General features: G+C 41.8%; 2 protein-coding genes across 6 annotated transcripts in view; one reads left to right on the forward strand and one right to left on the reverse strand.

Annotated features, from left to right (window-relative positions):
- RCC1L (RCC1 like) overlaps positions 1-4,044 on the reverse strand; it is a 36,895-nt gene extending 32,851 nt beyond the window's left edge. The window contains exon 1 of one of the 3 annotated variants that reach the window (XM_037135573.2): positions 3,551-4,027. In XM_037135573.2, the coding sequence (XP_036991468.1) occupies positions 3,551-3,886 (336 nt within the window). In that variant the 5' untranslated portion in view covers positions 3,887-4,027. Of the gene's footprint in view, positions 1-3,550 lie in introns of all 3 variants that reach the window. The other 2 variants (XM_037135572.2, XM_053663478.1) reach the window with 2 other exon arrangements.
- The window catches only part of GTF2IRD2B (GTF2I repeat domain containing 2B), a 74,729-nt gene continuing 60,552 nt past the window's right edge, over positions 3,976-18,152 (forward strand). The window contains exons 1-2 of one of the 3 annotated variants that reach the window (XM_053663476.1): positions 3,976-4,004; positions 4,340-4,528. The gene's annotated coding sequence lies outside the window, so the exon portion shown is untranslated. Of the gene's footprint in view, positions 4,005-4,105; positions 4,240-4,260; positions 4,529-18,152 lie in introns of those variants that run through there. The other 2 variants (XM_053663474.1, XM_053663475.1) reach the window with 2 other exon arrangements.

Here is an 18,152-nt window from a genome sequence, read left to right on the forward strand (position 1 = left end):
AAAGAACTAAGAGAAACCACATGTGAAAAACTAAAGAACAGTATGAGAACAATGTCCCACCAAACAGAATATCAATAAAGAGAGAGAAATTATTAAAAAAAGAACCAAATACTTGAAAAATAACTAAGTAAAATTTATTTAAAAAAAAAAAAAGAACCAAATAGAAATTCTGAGGTTGAAAAGTACAGTAACTGAATTTAAAAATTCACTAGATGAGCTCTTATTAGATTAGAGCAAACTTGAAGACGGGTCAATTGAGATGATCCAATCTGAGAAACAGGAAAAGAATGAAGAAAAATAAACGGAGGGCCCAGACAGGTGTGGCTCAGTCGGCTGGGTGTCCTTCCACAAAGTGAAAGGTCACTGGTCCAATTCCCAGTCAGGGCACATGCCTGGGCTGCACGTTCCATCCTCAGCCAGAGCACACTCAAGAGGCAACCAACCGATGTTTCTCTCACACACCAATGGTTCTCTGCCTCTTTCTCCCTCCCTTGTCCTCTCTCTGAAAGTAAATAAATAAAACCTTTAAAAAAATAACAAATAACAAGGGTGGCTGTTTAAAAATAAAATGAAAGAAAGTTGTTGGGTAGGATGTAGGGAAATTGCCTGTGCGAAAGTGAAGTTCTGCAGCCACTGCGGAAAGTAGTGTGAGAGTTCCTCCAAAGGTTAAAAATATAATTACCACATGCCCCTGCAATTTCATTTTCATGTACACACACCAAAAAAACCTGAACACTGGGACTGAGATGCTTGTATACCAATGTTCACAGCAGCATATTCACAACAGCCAAAAAGTAGAAACAACCCAATATCTAGCAACAGCTGAATGGGTAAACAAAATGTGGAATACACACACAGTGGGATATTATTCAGTGGTAAAAGGGAATGAGTTTCTGTTACATGCTACAATATGGATGAACCCTGTAGAAATTATGCTGGGTAAAATATGCTAGACACCAAAGGACAAATATCGTATAATTTACTTATATGAAATATCTATAATAGGCAAATTCACAGACACAAAAAGTAGATTAGCAGTTACAAGGACTGGGATTAGGAAAAATGGGGAGTCACTGCTTAATAGTCACAGAGTTTCTGTTTAAGTGATGAAAAGTTTTAGAAATAAATAGGGGTGATAGTTGCACAACGTTGAAGTAATGTCAATGAATTACACTTAAAATTGTTAAAACAGAAAACATTGTTATATATTTTTACCATCATTTTAGAAACTAACAATCTGTAATATACCAAAAGCCACTGACTGCACACTTTAAATGCAATTGTTTGGTGTGTGAATTATATATCAATTAAGCCATTTTTTAAAAATAACTTTAGAAAGAAGAAAGGAAGCTACTATCCAATATGCAACAATGGAAAGAATTCATTGCCAGCAGACCTGACAGAGAAGGAGCACTGAAGGGAGTCCCAAGTCGGAAACGAAGGGACACTGGACAGCAACGCAAACCCACAAGAAGCAATATGGGGCGCTGGTGAAAGTCACTGCATAAGTAAACATACTTTTAATGGATAAAAATATAGAAGACAGTACAGATGTATTTTCTGTTTCTAACGTCTTCTCCTAATTTTAAAGAAAAGAGCACAAAGCAATAATTATAAATGTAATTTATGACAATAATAGCACACTAGAGGAGCTATAAAGAAATAAAATCTTTGTATAGTATTAAAATTAGCTTACTATTAACCCAAATTGTATTGTTTTAAGTTAAAATGTAACCCAAGGGCAACCATTTTTTTAACATTTTTTTAAAACATAGTAAAAGAAATAAGGAGGAAATAAAGAAATAACAAGGGAATTCAAATGCTACACTGTGAAATAGCTATTTAACACAAAAGATGGGGAAAATAGAGGGGCAGAGAAATAAAAAAGACATCAAATAACAAGATAGCAGACGCACAGCCTACCTTCAGTAAATTACATTCAATGCAAAGGGATAGCACTCCATTGAAAGGCAGAAGTTGGTAGAATGAATAAAAAAAAGAAAATAAACAGGATCTAACTATATGCAGCCAAAGAGACACATTTAGACTCAAAGGTACAAACAGATAGAAAGTAAAAAGTTAGCAAATGATGGGCGCAAACAGTAATGATAATAGAGCTGGAACAGCTACACCATCAAACAAAACAGAATTGAAAACAAAAAAAATGTTACTGGGAACAAAGAAGACATTTTATAATGATAACAAAGACCAATGCATCAAGAAATACAACTATAGCCCTGGCTGGTGTGGCTCTGTGGATTGAATGCCAGCTGCAAACCAAAGGGTAGCCAGTTCAATTCCCAGTCACAGCACATGGCTGGGTTGTGGGTCAGGTCCCCAGTAGGGGGCACGTGACAGGCAGCCACACACTGATGTTTCTCTCCCTGTTTCTCCCTCCTTCCCCTCTCTCTGAAAATAAAATTTTTTTAATCTTTTTTTTTAATCTGGAAGACTTACATTTCCCACATACGAATAAAACCCTATCCCATATCAGACACACAAAAAAATCAACTTAAATGGCTGGATCACAGACCTAAATATAGGAACTAAAACTAAAAATCTCCTAGAAGAAAGCAGGAAAATTATCTTTGTGAGCTTGGATTAGGCAAAGATTTCTTAGATGTGATACCAAAAGCATGATCCACAGGAGAAAAACTGGTCAACTTAATTTCCTCAAAATCAAAAACTTGCTCTTCAAAGGTCACTGTTAATTTTTTTAAAAAGAAAAAGTACAAACTGCCAGAAAAGTATTTGCATCACCATATATGTGATTAAGGACCTACGGCCGGAATACATTAATAAATCTTACAATTCAATCCTAAGAAGTAAACAATCCAACCTTTCATCATCTTGAGCTTAAATTCCCGGTTTCTCTTGACCTCCCCGTTTCAGTTAAAAGATCGTTTGTTATCCTTGACAGAAGTCAGGAACCAAACAAGTCAAATCTGCTTCTTTTTCATCACCCATCAAGACTTCCACAGCCACCCAGGAGATAACCACCTGGCTGAAGCTGTCCTTTGCTGTGGTCTTTTCCAATCTGAGTCAAGTCTGAGGCCTCATGTGCAAACCATTCTAGTGCGCTCAGGCTGTTGACCCTTCCTGATTCCTATTATTGCTCCAGTAAATCCTTCCTTTCGGAGTTGTTCATCGACTCCAGCGGGCCCATTTTCTCTGACCCTTTAAAGTCGCCTTTCCTAACAGTGGAACTTTTGGAGTCTCACTGGCCCCAGGGAGAATCCCACTGTTCGCGCACCCACCTAGCAGCTGTGAGACCTGAGACCTGTCCTTTAACCTCTCTGAGCCTCCCTTTCCTTCTCTGTAACTGTGGTGACAACCCCGATTCCTGGGGTGATGTGCGAATGACAATAGCTGGCAACAACACCTGGCACACTTCAGCCACTCGGTGAGTGTTGGCAGCGACCCTAACGCCTTCCTCCCCTGGGCCTCTCCTGCAGCCCGCTCCGGGGTCGTCCTCCCCAAAGTTTGACCACCCAGTGCTGCCAACTTCTCAAAGAGGGCCAAATGCCTCGCGAGGGAGAAGAGGTTGCACCTTTTGATCCAGCTCCAGGCGGTAGGGAACGGGCTGGATCCTGCGGCGCGGCCGCACACCGGCGCGGGGCTGGGGTCCAGAGCTGGGCAGCACGAAGGTGGGCACGCCCAGCGCCCCGGAAAAGCTGAAGCCCCACACGAAGATGCGGTCGACCCGAGCGGCGCGCTCGCCCACGTACTGGAACACTGGCGCGTCTGCCTCGGCCTCTGCCGCCTCGCGCCGGCTCCGCGAGCGGCTGGCCGCTGTCCAGTGGCCTCGCCATGGCCCCAGCCCCAGCTCCGGCCGGCTAAGCCAGCGCCCCAGCCGAGCCCCCACCGCCAGCGCCGCCAGTCCCATCCTCTGCCTCACGCGTCAGCAGCTCCTGGGCGCCGCCATCTTGTTTGACCCTTAACCCTTGACCCCACTCCCCGGCGGAAAAGCCTGCAACCACATTTACTACTGGCTAAAGGCAAAGGTGCGGAGGGCAGCCGTGGGCCCAGACTAGCGGGAGGGGTGGGCGGAGCCGAGTACCACGGAACCTGAAAGAGCTGACGGCGGCGACACCGTTCTGGCCCGCCCGCCTAGTCGCGACCTTTGTCCGAGCTCCATCAGGTAGTCTGAAGTCACTTCCCTTCCCGCACAATGCTCATTTGCTGAGCATTTGCAACTAAATGAAAGCAAGGTCCTTCACTTCTTAGCAATCAGCGGAGGTAAAACTTAAAGGTTGTCTGGCTCTCTGCAACTCCAGTGCAGTGCTCTCACCTAACTCTGTTTTCCCTTTGCCACTGTCCCTCGTCATTTCTTACCTAGTTGCGGTTGTTCCTGTTCGCGGTTGTTCCTGTTCGCGTGAGCTACCAAGCCACTCAGCCTGTGCTCCAGTCACAGACAGAATGTAGCTCTTACCATTGCCATTCGCTGCCCCAAAGCCTGCAGGGGTTCTATGCTGTCTTCAGTGCATCCTCCTCTCAAGTCACCTTGGCCCTTAGCCTGTCACTCCAGGTGAGTCAGGTGGTTCTACTTGTAATTTTGGAAACCTAGGGCTATTTCAGGCCTCCCGACTTTGCCCACTGGCTCAAATGCCCTGCCCACTGCCTCCCCTCCCTGCAGATGTCTGGCAAACTCCTACTCATTTTCTAAGTTTCAACTCCAGCACCTCCTTGGAAGTTCTGTGAAGCCAGAGACTTCAGTTTATTCAGCTCATCCTCAACCGTTTACTACTAGGCTTTAGCATGCCACCAGGAAGAAGGGAGGACTCCCTCATGAATGAATGACTCAAAAGTGTAGGGACCTCGGTTCTAGTTCTGACTCTGCTACTGACTTTGCTACATGGTATTGGGAAGTTGTCTCCCTTCTCTGGATCTCACCTCCAAAATAAGGAGGTAAAAAATTAATACATGAAATGAGCTTTTTTTCATAAATCAGATGTTTGGACTTACAGCCTGTAGGATCTTGCAGCCCATTATAAACCATGACAGCGTTTCCAAATCCTAATCCTGAATGCTGGGTCAAACTATTTCTTCCTTCCCTTGCTTCCTCTTTTCTCGTTCTCTTCATATTGCTTGATACCTACAACTAATCCAGTTTTAATGTACTCTCAAGACCAGTTACTTTGTTGTTCTGAAATGTACCTTGTATTCAGTCTGTGAAACATGTTTTTACTGTTCTATGGAGAAATGTGGTTGGTGTTCTACGGTTCTATGGGGCTGTTTTATAAGGGTGATGAGGGAAAACTGATAAAATGTGGTAGCCATGAAACTGCTCCTCAAGGGCCTCCAACTACAGGGAACATAATCAGCCAAAGCTGTGAGGCCGACACTCTGATGGACTATGAACTCTGCCCTCTGTTTACACTGAGGTCTTGCTTCCCTTGGACTGCTCCCAGTGACTCAGTGAATGAAGCAGAAATGTACACTCAGGCAGACCTGGACTTCCGATGGTCAGCTTGGGCTGGAGAACTCCCCAGTGGCCTTGCCAAGCCTTCCTTAGACTATTACCGCACTCAAGGACACTTTTACCCACCCTCCCCCATCTCTCTCCCTCGCTTTAGAGTCAGACTCATATCAAGGCCTAATGGCTCTCCCAACTTTCCCAGGCTCTGCCCCACCTTCATTTTCTCTTACAGAGCATTTTCCCTAATAACATCCTTGCCTATTTAATTCTTACTTGGTGTTATAGTTCTTAGTTCTCAGAGGATACAACTAACATATAAGGAGCCAATGCATGAAGAAATGAAAATGTTAGGGCAAGAATAGCATGGGAAATATAGAATCTAAAAGACTTGAGACACATGGTCATAAACTAAAGGGGGGGTGATGGTGGGGATGGGGGGTAGGGTGGAGGGGAATAAAGGGGGAATAGAACAACTGTAACAGCATAATCAATAAAAAATAAAAAAATAAAAATTAAAAAAAAAGAAAAGAAAATGTGAGCCATCAGATATCCTGGGAAGGGTGTTCATAGACAAGAGGTACAGCAAGGACAGAGGCCCAGAGATGAGAGAGCGCTTGGGTGCCTGTGCCGCTAAGGGACCCAAGCAGCCAAAGCTATCCCAAAACAGTCCTGTACAACTCTTAGGTTGTTTTTGGTAGATGATGACGGCCACCAAAATCTTTGCCTTAGTCATGGTTAACTAAGCCCCACAACTTCATTACTAGGTTATAATAAAAGCAAGTCTCAACCCAGATCTTCTCACACAGACATTTACTTTAAAACATTCATTAGAAAGTAGGGATCATACGACCCGTAAAACTGTATGTTCAGGAATGTGTCAGCTCTCTGTCTTTTTAGATGCACCTGCCAGCCCAGTGCATGAAAGATTTTCTCAAAGCAGATAGAAGCATTACAGAAACAGAATTTTCTACCCCTGTTAAGAGTGGTTGGTGTGACCATTGACAGACCATCCCTAAGAGTGAAAGCCTCACTAGATCCTCATACCCTGTTCATGTAAGGGAGAGAATAGCTTAAAAATCTGCTTTCCAAGTCTTGTCTAGCACTAGTTTCACAAATGAAAGCCCATTTTTCACATCTTCCTCTGCCAATTACATCAGGTATTGATTTATGGACTGTCAGCTTCAAATCCACTCTAAATTGTAGGCTTTGGAAAAATAAAGATGAACCCTTTACATATTTTTCCTGGAGCCCTGGCTAGTGTGGCTCAGTGGATTGAGTGCCGGCCTGAGAACCAAAAGGTCATGGGTTCGATTCCCAGTCAGGGCACACAACTAGGTTATGGGCCAGGCCCTCAGTAGAGAGTGTGCCAGAGGCAACCACGCATTGGTGTTTTCCTCTTCTCCCACCCTTACCCTCTCTAAAAATAAATAAAATATTTTTAAAAAAATAAATAAATATTTTTCCTGGAGAAACACAGTAGGAGAAAGAAGTCTTCAACCCTGGTTCCAGGTGCCTGAATAGCCTCTCCAGCACCCAGCTCTGCAGCAGTTGGTGGAGAGCAACACAGAGCAGCTGGCAGCTTCCTCCAGCAGCCCTCCCTCCCCCCATGCAATGGCATAGCAACTCTGTTCCCCCTCCTATTAGGTGCCTCCCCATGGAAGGCTTCCCTTGGCCCATTGCAGAATGGACCGCTGCGAACTCCCCAAGCGCACGGTACTGCAGGGGCCCCTACCATCCCTGAGCCATGGTTGTGCATTTCCCAACCTTCCTCTGTCTTTTTCTTCTATTTGGGCCCTTGGAACTTTGGATGAGGCCACGCACACTAGGGAGAGAAATTTTCTTTACTCAGTCCACCAGCTGAAATGCCAGTCTCTTGCAGAAACACCTTCACAGAAACACTCAGAGATAATGCTTAACTACCTATCTGGGCGTCCATCCTGTGGGCCAGTTGAGTTAACACATAAAATGAACCATCTCAGTTATTAATACAGTTCCTTATATTTACATATACAGTTTATTAACATATATGTATGAAATTCATATGCAATTTTCAACTGTTTTTTCATAACTATCCCTTTATTTAAGTTTATGGCCTCTCTGAAATTTTGGTTTTAATATCTGTTCCTTTACAAACTTATAGAAGGGAGGCTTTTACAAAAATCTTTACTTGTCCAAATTTAAAAATTTATAATCCTATGTGGGCCTCTTGAATTTCCAAAACATTTTACTTTTAAGGGATATCCAAAACACAGAACCTCTGGTTTGAGATTTGGGGGACAAAAGGGCACCCAGACAAACTCTGCAATGTAGACCACGGCCACGGGAGGGCAGTGCTCACCTATCAGTTCTGTGGCTCCTGTTAATCGAAACGAGAAATGAGTCTAAAAGCAGGTGTCTTCCAAAGAAGAGCTTAAGTTATAACCACAACTGCACTTTCATATTTTCCTATCAAAACCTCATTGGTTTTATGCTTGTATATTAGCTGTAGGGTGACAAATACAGTACTTGCATTTTTGTGCAATTTGTTGCTTGGAAAAGACGGCCCTGCAGCAGAGTATCAGCTACTAAAATGTATTAAAATGTATATAAGCTAAATTTTCCCACCACCTATAATGACATTGTCCTCAGATGTTCTGATGTCTTTGTTAATTTGGAGTAGCTGAAATCCTCTAATTTGGGAAGGAGTAAATTTAGTCTAATATATTTTCATTTTTATTAACTTTCAATTATACAATTAATGAGTGATTTTTACCTTGGGGGAAAATTAATGAAACACTATATATGAAATACAATTAAAGAGCTAAAAAAACAGTATATATGGATAAGGCTAAAGAGCTCCACATATATCTGGTGCCATGGAAAAATATTTTATTTTTTTATGTGCGTGTGTTTCAAGGAAATTGGAATATATCTTATTCTGCAACTTTGTCTTTTCATGCCAACACTGTATTGAAGATAATTGTATAATAATTTTTAGGCATACCCCATTATTCTTCACTGTTGCATGTTAGTGTGAATAAAGTACTACATCTTACTTAACCACTCCTCTTGGTGGACATTTCAGTGATTGCCATTTTTTTGCGTTTACAAGGAACATTCCTGTACCAACTTCCTTTTGCACTTGAGTGAGGGGATCTCCTGGGTAGATTAACAGAACTGCTGGGTCATAGAAAATGCTCATGTTCCAAAAACTTAATAACTGTTTTTAATTTGTTCTCCAAAAGCTGTGTTTCAAGTATATGAGTGGATTCACTTTTTCTGTATACCCAGCCCCCTAATATAAATTTCTTTAATGTTTGTCAGCCTGATACCTACGACATATCTCATTTTTATTTACTTTGCATTTCTGTAATCTCCAGAAAGTTTGAACATCTATGGTAACTGGCGTTTTATGTTTTTGCCACTGAGAATAGTTTCTCTATTCACATCCTTGGCCACATTTCTATGGGTTGTTTGTCTCATTAATTTATTTGAGTAATTTTATGTGTATTTTGCATAGAAACCCTATGTGCTGAAATATGTTATTCTGTTTTAAGTATAGTGTCTTTTGACCTACAAAATTTTATTTTGATATAGTCCATTTTACTAATTTTATTCAGTAGAGCTCTTCCTTTAGAACAATTGTTTTTATCCAAGATATAAAGATATTCTATAACAGTTGTAAAACACTTAACCTAATACATTTTTTAAATTTATATTTTATTGATTATGCTATTGTTGTCCTGATTTTTCCTTTGCATCCCCAACTCCCTCAGGCAATCCCCACACTGTTGTTCATGTCCATAGGTCATGCAGATAGGTTCTCTGGCTACTCCATTTCCTATACTGTACTTTACATCCTATTCTGTACCTACCTATTTGTACTTCTTAATCCTCTCAACTCTTTACCCATTCCCCACAACCCCTCCCATCTGGCAACCATCAAAATGCTCTCTGCATCTATGATTCCATCTCTGTTCTTCCTGTCTGCTTAGTTTGTTTTTTAGATTCACCTGTTGATAGATTTGTATTTGTTGCCATTTTATTGTTCATAGTTTTGATCTTCTTTTTCTTAAATATGTCCCTTTAACATTTCATATAATAATAGTTTGGTGGTGATGAATTCCTTCGGTTTTTTTCTTGTCTGGGAAGCTCTTATCCTGCCCTTTGATTCTAAATGATAGTTTTGCTGGGTAGAGTAATCTTGGCTATTGGCCCCTGCTTTTCCTGACTTTGATTTCTTGCCAACCCCTTTTAGCCTGCCAAGTTTCTTTTGAGAAATCAGCTGATAGTTTTATAGTAACTAACTTCTTTTCTCTTGCTTCTTTTAAGATTCTCTCTTTATCTTTAACCTTTGGCTTTTTATTTATGATGTGTCTTGGAGTGGGCCTCTTTGCATCCATCTTGTTTGGGACTCTCTGTGCTTCTTGGACTTGCATGTCTATTTCCTTCACCAAATTAGGGAAATTTTCTTTTGCTGTTTTTTTCAAATAGATTTCCAACTTCTTGTTTTTTCAATTCTCTTTCTGGCACCCCTATGATGCAAATGTTGTATTGCTTGAAGTTGTCCCAGAGACTGCTTATACTATCTTCATTCTTTTTTTATTCTTTTTTCTTCTTGTTGTTCTGATTGGTTGTTTTTTGCTTCCCTATGTTCCCAATCATTGATCTGATTCTTGGTTTCATCCACTCTACTATTGTTTCCCTGTAAATTGTTCCTTATTTTAAGTAGTGTATCCTTCATTTCCAACTGGATCTTTTTTATGCTGTTGGTCCTCACTAAGTTTCTTGAGCATCCTTATAATCAGTGTTTTTTTAATATACTTCATTAATTATGCCATTACAGTTGTTCTATTTCCCCCCTTCATTCCCCTCCACCCTGCACACCCCCTCCCCCACCATTCCCCCCTTTAGTTTATGACCATGTGTCTCAAGTTCTTTAGATTCTGTATTTCCCATTCTATTCTTACCCTCCCCGCTATCTATTTTCTACCTACCATCTATGCTACTTATTTTCTGTACCTTCTCCCCCTTCTCTTCCTCCCAGTCCCCTGTTGCTAACCCTCCACGTGATCTGCATTTCTATGGTTCATTCCTGATCTAGCTGTCCTCTTAATTTGCTTTTGTTTTAGGTGTGGTTGTTGATAACTGTGAGTTTGCTGTCCTTTCACTGTTCATATTTTTTATCTTCTTTTTCTTAGATAAGTCCCTTTAACATGTCATATAATAAGGGCTTGGTGATGATGAACTCCTTGAATCTGATCTTATCTGAGAAGCACTTTGTCTGTCCTTTCATTCTAAATGAAAGTTTTGCTGGATAGAGTAATCTTGGTTGTAGGTCTTTGGATTTCATGACTTGGAATACCTCTTTCCAGTCCCTTCTTGCCTATAGGGTCTTTTTTGAGAAATCTGCTGACAGTCTGATGGGAACTCCTTTGTAGGTGACTGTCCCCTTATCTCTTGCTGCTTCTAGGATTCTCTCCTTCATTTTAATCTTGGCTAATGTAATAATGATGTGCCTTGGTGTGTTTCTTCTTGGGTCCAACTTCTTTGAGACTTTCTGAGCTTCCTGGATTTCCTGGAAGTCTATTTCCTTTGCCAGATTGGGGTAGTTTATTATTTGTTCAAATGAGTTTTCCACTGGTGGCTGTTCCTTTCCCCCTTCTGGTACCCCTATAATTCGGATGTTGGAGCGTTTAAAGATGTCCTGGAAGTTCCTAAATCTCTTCTCATTTTTTTGAATTCTTGTTTCTTTATATTTTTCTGTTTGGCCATTATTTTCTTCCTTCTGGTTCACTCCCTTGATTTGAGTCCCAGTTTCCTCTTAATCACTATTGGTGCAATAGTGCACCAATCTATTCCTGTGCAATTCCCTTCATTTCAATTAGTTTAACCTTCATATGTTCCTCTAATTTGTGACTATAATCAACCAGTTCTGTGAGCATCCTGATCACCAGTGTTTTGAACTGTGCATCTGAAAGTTTTGCTATTTCTTCATCGCTTAGATTTATGGGCTCTGGGGCTTTTCGAGATCTTCTTGAGCTATTTTTGGTCTGTTCGTGCCTGTTACTTATGAAGAGCGGAGCCTTAGGTGTTTAGCAGGGCAGGGCCGCCCAGGTCACTAGATTGTGAGGCTGTATGTGGGGGCGGGGTCAGAGTGGGGAAATGGCGGCCCCCTCTGCTGCTTCTCGCCACTGGGGCCTGCTCGGTCCTGTCGTCTCACTGTCTACTACCTCGCTGGTCTATCTGTGCATGAATGTGGGACCACAGTCAACCCGCCGCCCTGCACCCTTGCTGGGTGCGCCGGTCGCTCACTGGGCCTGCCCGTTGCAACCCCACGCCTGGGATCCGCGCACATGAGTCCGTCTGACCGAGTTTTCCTGTGCAACCCCACTCTGCCAGCTGCTGGCTTCGCCCCTCTTACCGGTCAGGCTGAAGAATGTTGTTATCAGACTTCCAAAAAGTTCAATTTTCTGTGTTATGGCTGTGTTTTCTGTTGCTAATATTTTGTTGTCTCTAAACTTGGTTGTGGGAGAAAGCACGGTGTCTCCACCTATGCCTCCATCTTGGCAGAAGTATAATCAGTGTTTTGAACTCTGCATCTGATATATTGCTTATCTCTATTTTGTTTAGCTTTTTTTTTTTTTTTAAGTTTTGATCTGTTCTTTCATTTGGGCCATGTTTCTTTGTCTCCTTGTTTTGGCAGCCTCCCCTTGTTTGTTTCTATGTATTAGGTAGAGCTGCTCTGACTCCGTGTCTTGGTAGTGTGGCCTAATGTAGTAGGTGTCCTGTAGGGTCCAGTGGTAGTCTCCCCTATCACCCAAGCTGGGTACTCAAGGTGCACCCTTCATGTGGGCTGAGTTCACCCTTCTCTTGCAGTTGAGCCTTGATTGCTGTTGGCAGATCAATGACAGGGATTTACCAAGGCCAGTCAGCTACAAGGATTGACTACAACCACTGAACACCAACCTCCACCCTCCATGGAAGATCAGATGTGCAGGAGCAGGGTGGTCATGCTCCAACATGGTCTGCAGCTGTCCACTGGGTGCGCTGGCCCTGGGGTTTCCAGGGTGGTGTAGGCCAAGGTCAGCCCCCCACTATGTTTTGCCCAGGGCACCCTGCCTGAGCTATAAAGCAATGTGAGATGGCTGCTACTTGTGCTGAGCTTGGAGATTCCTGGAAAAAGCCAAGCTGTGAACCTAAACTGGCTGCTGCTAGTGCAGGGCCTGGGGCTCATGGAAGCCTGCTGTTACTTGTTTAATAGGAATTAGGACATTGTGAAGCATGAGCCAAGACCAGTCATTCATATGGGAAAGCAGGTTGGGTGGGCCTGTAAGATGGGTGGGGTAGAGTCTTTGGGATCTCCAAGTTAGGCCAAACAGGGTTAGCCAGGTTGATGGAGTCTCAATATGGCACCAGCTTACCTGCTCTGTGAGGAGAGAACTTAGAAAGTGGACAATGGCCTCTTCTTGCTTTCACACTACACACTTCAGTTTCACCCTGTATACCACTGGTTCCTTTCAAGCTGCTACCCTGGTGCTGCAACTCACAGGGAGTGAATCTGAGTAGATGAGTCCTTGCTGAGTCAAGAGGAACTGCTTGGGACTTGAGATGTTTCTTCCCCTGATTCAATCCCTGCTGCTTTTTGCAGCCAGATGTGGGGATTTATCTTCCCGACACTGGAACCCTGGGCTGGGGGGCTTGGTGTGGAGCTGGGACTCCTTGGTTCTGAAATATCCCTCCCGAATTTTTATCCACCACACACGGGCATGGGACCACCTTGTTCCATGTTTGTGTCCTTCCTACCAATCTGGATGGATGTGGTTTCTTTAATTCTACAGTTGTCAGACCCCCATTCAACTCAATTTCATAGTTGTGAGGCTTCTTTCATCTCAATTTCTGATGGTTCTGATTGATGGTTCTTTTATATTTTAGTTGTAAGTTTGATGTGGTTGTGCAAAAAGGCAAGCTATGTCTGCCTACACTGCAATTTTGACCAGAAGTCCTTCTACTTTTCTCTTATTTTTAAGTGTATTTTCTTGATTATGCTATTACAGCTGTCCCACATTTTTCTCCCCTTTATCACCCTCTACCCTGCACCACTCCTCCCACCAGTATTCCCCCACCTTAGTTCACGTCTATAGGTCATACATATAAGTTCTTTGGCTTCTCCATTTCCTATACTATTCTTAACCTCTCCCAGTCTATTTCATTTTATTTTTTAAATATTTTATTTATTTTTTAGAGAGGGGAAGGGAGAGAGAGAGAGAGAAAGAAACATCAATGTGCGGTTGCCCCTTACATGCCACCTACTGGGGACCTGACCCACAACCCAGGCATGTGCCCTGACTGGCAATCAAACCAGCAACCCTTTGGTTGATCCACTGAGCTACACCAGCCAGGACTCCCACAGTCTATTTTGTACCTACCAATTATGCTTCTTATCCCCTGTACCTTTTCCCCCATCCTTCCCCCACCCACTCCCCACTGATAACCCTCTGTGTGATCTCTATTTCTGTGATTCTGTTCCTGTTCTAGTTGTTTGCTTAGTTTTTGTTTTCATTATTTTTCTTTCTTTTTTTTTTAGGTTCATTTGTTGATAGTTGTGAGTTTGTTTTCATTTTACTGTTCATAGTGTATTGATCTTCTTGTTCTTAGATAAGTCCCTTTAACATTACATATAATAAGGGCTTGGTGATGATGAACTCCTTTAACTTGACCTTACCTGGGAAGCGCTTTATCTGCCCTTCCATTCTAAATGAAAGCTTTGCTGGATACAGCAATCTTGGATGTAGGTCCTTGCCTTTCATGGCTCTGAATACTTCTTTCTAGCCCCCCTTGCCTGCAATGTTTCTTTTGAGAAATCAGCTGACAGTCTCATGGGAACTCCCTTGTAGTTAACTCTCTCCTTTCCTCTTGCTGCTTTTAAGATTGTCTCCTTATCTTTAATCTTGGGTAACTTAATGATGATGTGCCTTGGTGTGTTCCTCTTTGGGGCTCTCTGAGCTTCCTGGACTTCCTAGAAGTCTATTTCCTTTGCCAGATTGGGGAAGTTTTTCTTCATTTCTTAAAGATAAGTTTTCAATTTCTTCCTTTTCCTCTTTTCCTCATGGCACCCCCATGATTTGGATGTTGTAATGTTTAAAGTCCCAGAGGTTCCTAAGCTTCTCTTCTTTTTTTTTTTGAATTCTTATTTCTTCATTCTGTTCTGGTTGAATGTTTATTTCTTCCTTCTATTCCAAACTGATGATTTGAGTCCCAGTTTCCCTCCCTTCACTGTTGGTTCTCTGCACATATTCCTTTATTTCACTTTTCATAGCCTTCACTTTTTCCTCTATTTTTAGACCATACTTGACCATTTCTGTAAGCACCTGATTCCAGTGTTTTGGACTTTTCATGTGGTAGGTTGGCTCTCTCTCATTGCTTAGTTCTTTTTCTGGGGTTTTGATCTGTTCTAAATTGGGGCCATATTTCTTTGTCTCAGTGCACCTGTTATGTTGTAAGGGGCAGATCCTTAGGTATTCACCAGGGAGGGGCAACCTGCATTACTGTATTATGGCCCTGTATGTAGTGAAGGGGTCCGAGAGGGAACCATGCCACTTGCTCAGCTCTCAGCTGGCTTTCAGTCACCTTCCCTACTACCCCCAAGCAAGTTGGGCCCTTCTGGTGCCGATTCCCAGGTGGCTGTGTTTGTGTACATCCTAGGACCCTGTGGGTCTCTCCAACGAACTCCTCTGCGAGGCTGGGAGTTTCTCCTGCTGCCACAACCGTCACAGGTTTTTATAGCCAGAGGTTTGAGGCTTCAGTTTCCTGTGCTGGAACCCTGGGTTGCTCAGTCTGTCTTGCTCCCCAGTTATTCCTCCCAGCTTATCTGCACACAAATGTAGGACCACCTGGTCTGCCAGCTGCCACCTCACCTGCCTGGTCCACTGCCTTGCAGTGCATCCTCTCCACCCCAGCTGCCCATCTCTGCTGCCGCTACTAGTCTGGATACATGATTCTTCTTTAACTCCTTGGTTGTCAGACTTCCACACAGTTCAATTTTCTGGCAGTTCTGGTTGCTTTTTGTTTTTAAACTGGTTGTTGTCCTTCTTTTGTTTGTGTGAGGAAGTAAAGCATATCTACCTATGCCTCCATCTTGGCTGGAAATCTACTTTTATTTTTTATATTTAGATTTGGAGCTGATTTTAATTAATGGAATGAGACCAGATTTTATACTTATCAGTATTTTTCAACTATGTGATTGTCTAAAAATCATTTATTGACTATTAACAGATTTTACCTAAAAGTTTGAAATGCCATTTATAACATATAATACATTTCCATATGCATGGGTCAATTTCTGCAAACTATTTGTTTCTACTGATTTATTCTTTATTAATTAAAAAAATTGTCTCGTCCTCACCCAAGGACACTTTTCAATTGATTTTTTAGACAGAGAGGAGAGAGGGAGAGAGACAGAGAGGGAAGCACCGTGGGCTGTCTGTGGGGGACGTGCCCCTGTGGGGATGACATCCAACACTCGGTTTATGGGATGATGCTCCAGCTGAGCTGCACCGGTCAGGGCTGATTTATTCTTGAGCCAGTATGACAAGGTATCAACTGCTACAGCTTTGTAATATGCTCTGATTTTTATTCAATCAAGTCTCTCTTCTTTGTTCTTTTACAACATTGTCTTTGCTATTCATAACATTTACTTTCATATAAATTTTAAAGTCATCTTGTCAAGTTGCATTTAAAAATCCCACTGGGATTTTTACTGGTTGCATTAAATTCATGAACTAATTGAGAGAAATTAGGAGAAAAATGACACTTTACAATCTTGAGTTTTCTTATATCCTAATATTAGGGTATAAGACTTGGTATACCCTAATCTTACCATGGGTTTCAATTACCTTCTTTTTTTTTTTTTTTTTTGAGATTTTATTTATTTATCTTTAGAGGGGAAGGGAAGGAGAGAGGGAGAGAAACATCAATGTATGGTTGCCTTTCGTGCATCCCCTGCTGGGAACCGGCCTGCAACCCAGGCATGTGCCCTGAACTGGGAATCAAACCACAATTGTCTGGTTTGCAGGCCCGAGCTCAATCCACTGAGCTATGCCAGCCAGGGCCTCAATTACCTTCTTGAATGGTTTTAAACCTCTGCATGTAGATAAATTCCTCTTTCCAGTTTTCTGAGAACAGGATCTTCCTTTTTTTAGGGCAGTAGTCTCCAAATTATTTTGATAACACATCCCAATGTTTAAAATTTGTGAGCATGAAAAAATATATACAAATTACTTATACACATTAGTATACTAATATATAGTTTATAAAATATACAAAGTATTTAAATAATGAAATAGATTAAATAAGAATTATTTTGTAAATGAGTTTTAGAGGGAGCAGGGAGAGAGAGCTGTTATTCCACTGATTTATGCATTCACTGGTTGCCCCCTGTATATGCCTTGACCAGAGATCGAACCTGCAACCTTGGCACATCAGGACAACACTCCAACCAAGACACCTGGCCAGGGCAAACAATAATGTTTAAACGAATGTCTTATTTCGTTAAACCACTTGCTCCAATTAAAAATCATTGCGGTTGCCCTGATTGGTATGGCTCAGTTGGTTGGGGGTCATCCTGCAGAGCAAAGGGTCACTGGTTCGATTCCTAGACAGAGCACATGCCTAGGTTGCAGGTTTTGTCCCCAGTCAGGGTTCATTCGAGAGACAATGAATCGATGTTTCTCTCTCACATCAATGTTTCTCTGTTTCTTTTTCCCTTCCTCCCTGACTCTCTAAAAACAAGTAAATAAAATTTTTTTTTAATCATTGCAGTTGGGCGTTGGCTGGTGTGGCTCAGTGGATTGAGTGCTGGCCTGCAAACCGAAGGGTTGTTGGTTCAATTCCCAGTCAGGACACGTGCCTGGGTTGTGGGCCAGGTCCCCAGTAGGGGGTGCTCAAGAGGCAACCACACACTAATGTTTCCCTCTTTCTCCCTCCCTTCCCCTCTGTAAAAATAAATAAAATCTTTTAAAAAAATCATTGCAGTTGGAAAATAGCAGTGGTAATATTTTAGTGAGAACGAGGTGTCTGCATATGCTTAAACATTTCATGAAACAGAAATGTAAAAGGCTGATTTTCTTAATATGAGGTATAGTTTATATGTAACAAAATGTACTCATTTAAACTGTACAGTTTAATAAATTTTGAAAAATGTGTAATGTACTCATTCCCGTTTGAGCATCATCACAGTCAACATATGGCCTAATTCCACCCCCACAAGACATCCTTGTCTTTTATAGTCAGTGCTAAGAAATGGGTGTGTTTTCCCATTGATATGTGAAAATAGGCCCTAGAATATGAAGCACTTTCTAGAATAATATGTATACATAGGCATAAAATAGGGACTCGGTTATGTCTGGATTCTTTGACTTAGTATGATCATTTTTTAGATTAATCCATGTTTTTGCATATATCCAGAATTCATTTTTTTATTGCTGAGTACCACTTCATTATATGGACATGCCATTATTTGCTTATTAATTCACCTGTTGGTTGACATTTGGCTTGTTGCTTGCATCGGATATAGTGAACTGAGCTGCTGTGGACATTCATATACAAGTCTTTGTATGGACATACATTTATCTTAGATAAATACCTGTAAATGAATCGCCTGCATCATATAGTGGGAGGATTTTCACCTTTAAAATTTTTTATTGTGGTAAAATATACACAATAAAATTGACCATTTTCACAATTTTTAAATGAA

This window comes from Artibeus jamaicensis, unplaced genomic scaffold (assembly GCF_021234435.1).
Source record: "Artibeus jamaicensis isolate MK-2021 breed Jamaican fruit bat unplaced genomic scaffold, CSHL_Jam_final contig_3182, whole genome shotgun sequence".
In the NCBI taxonomy this organism is placed as follows: domain Eukaryota; kingdom Metazoa; phylum Chordata; class Mammalia; order Chiroptera; family Phyllostomidae; genus Artibeus; species Artibeus jamaicensis.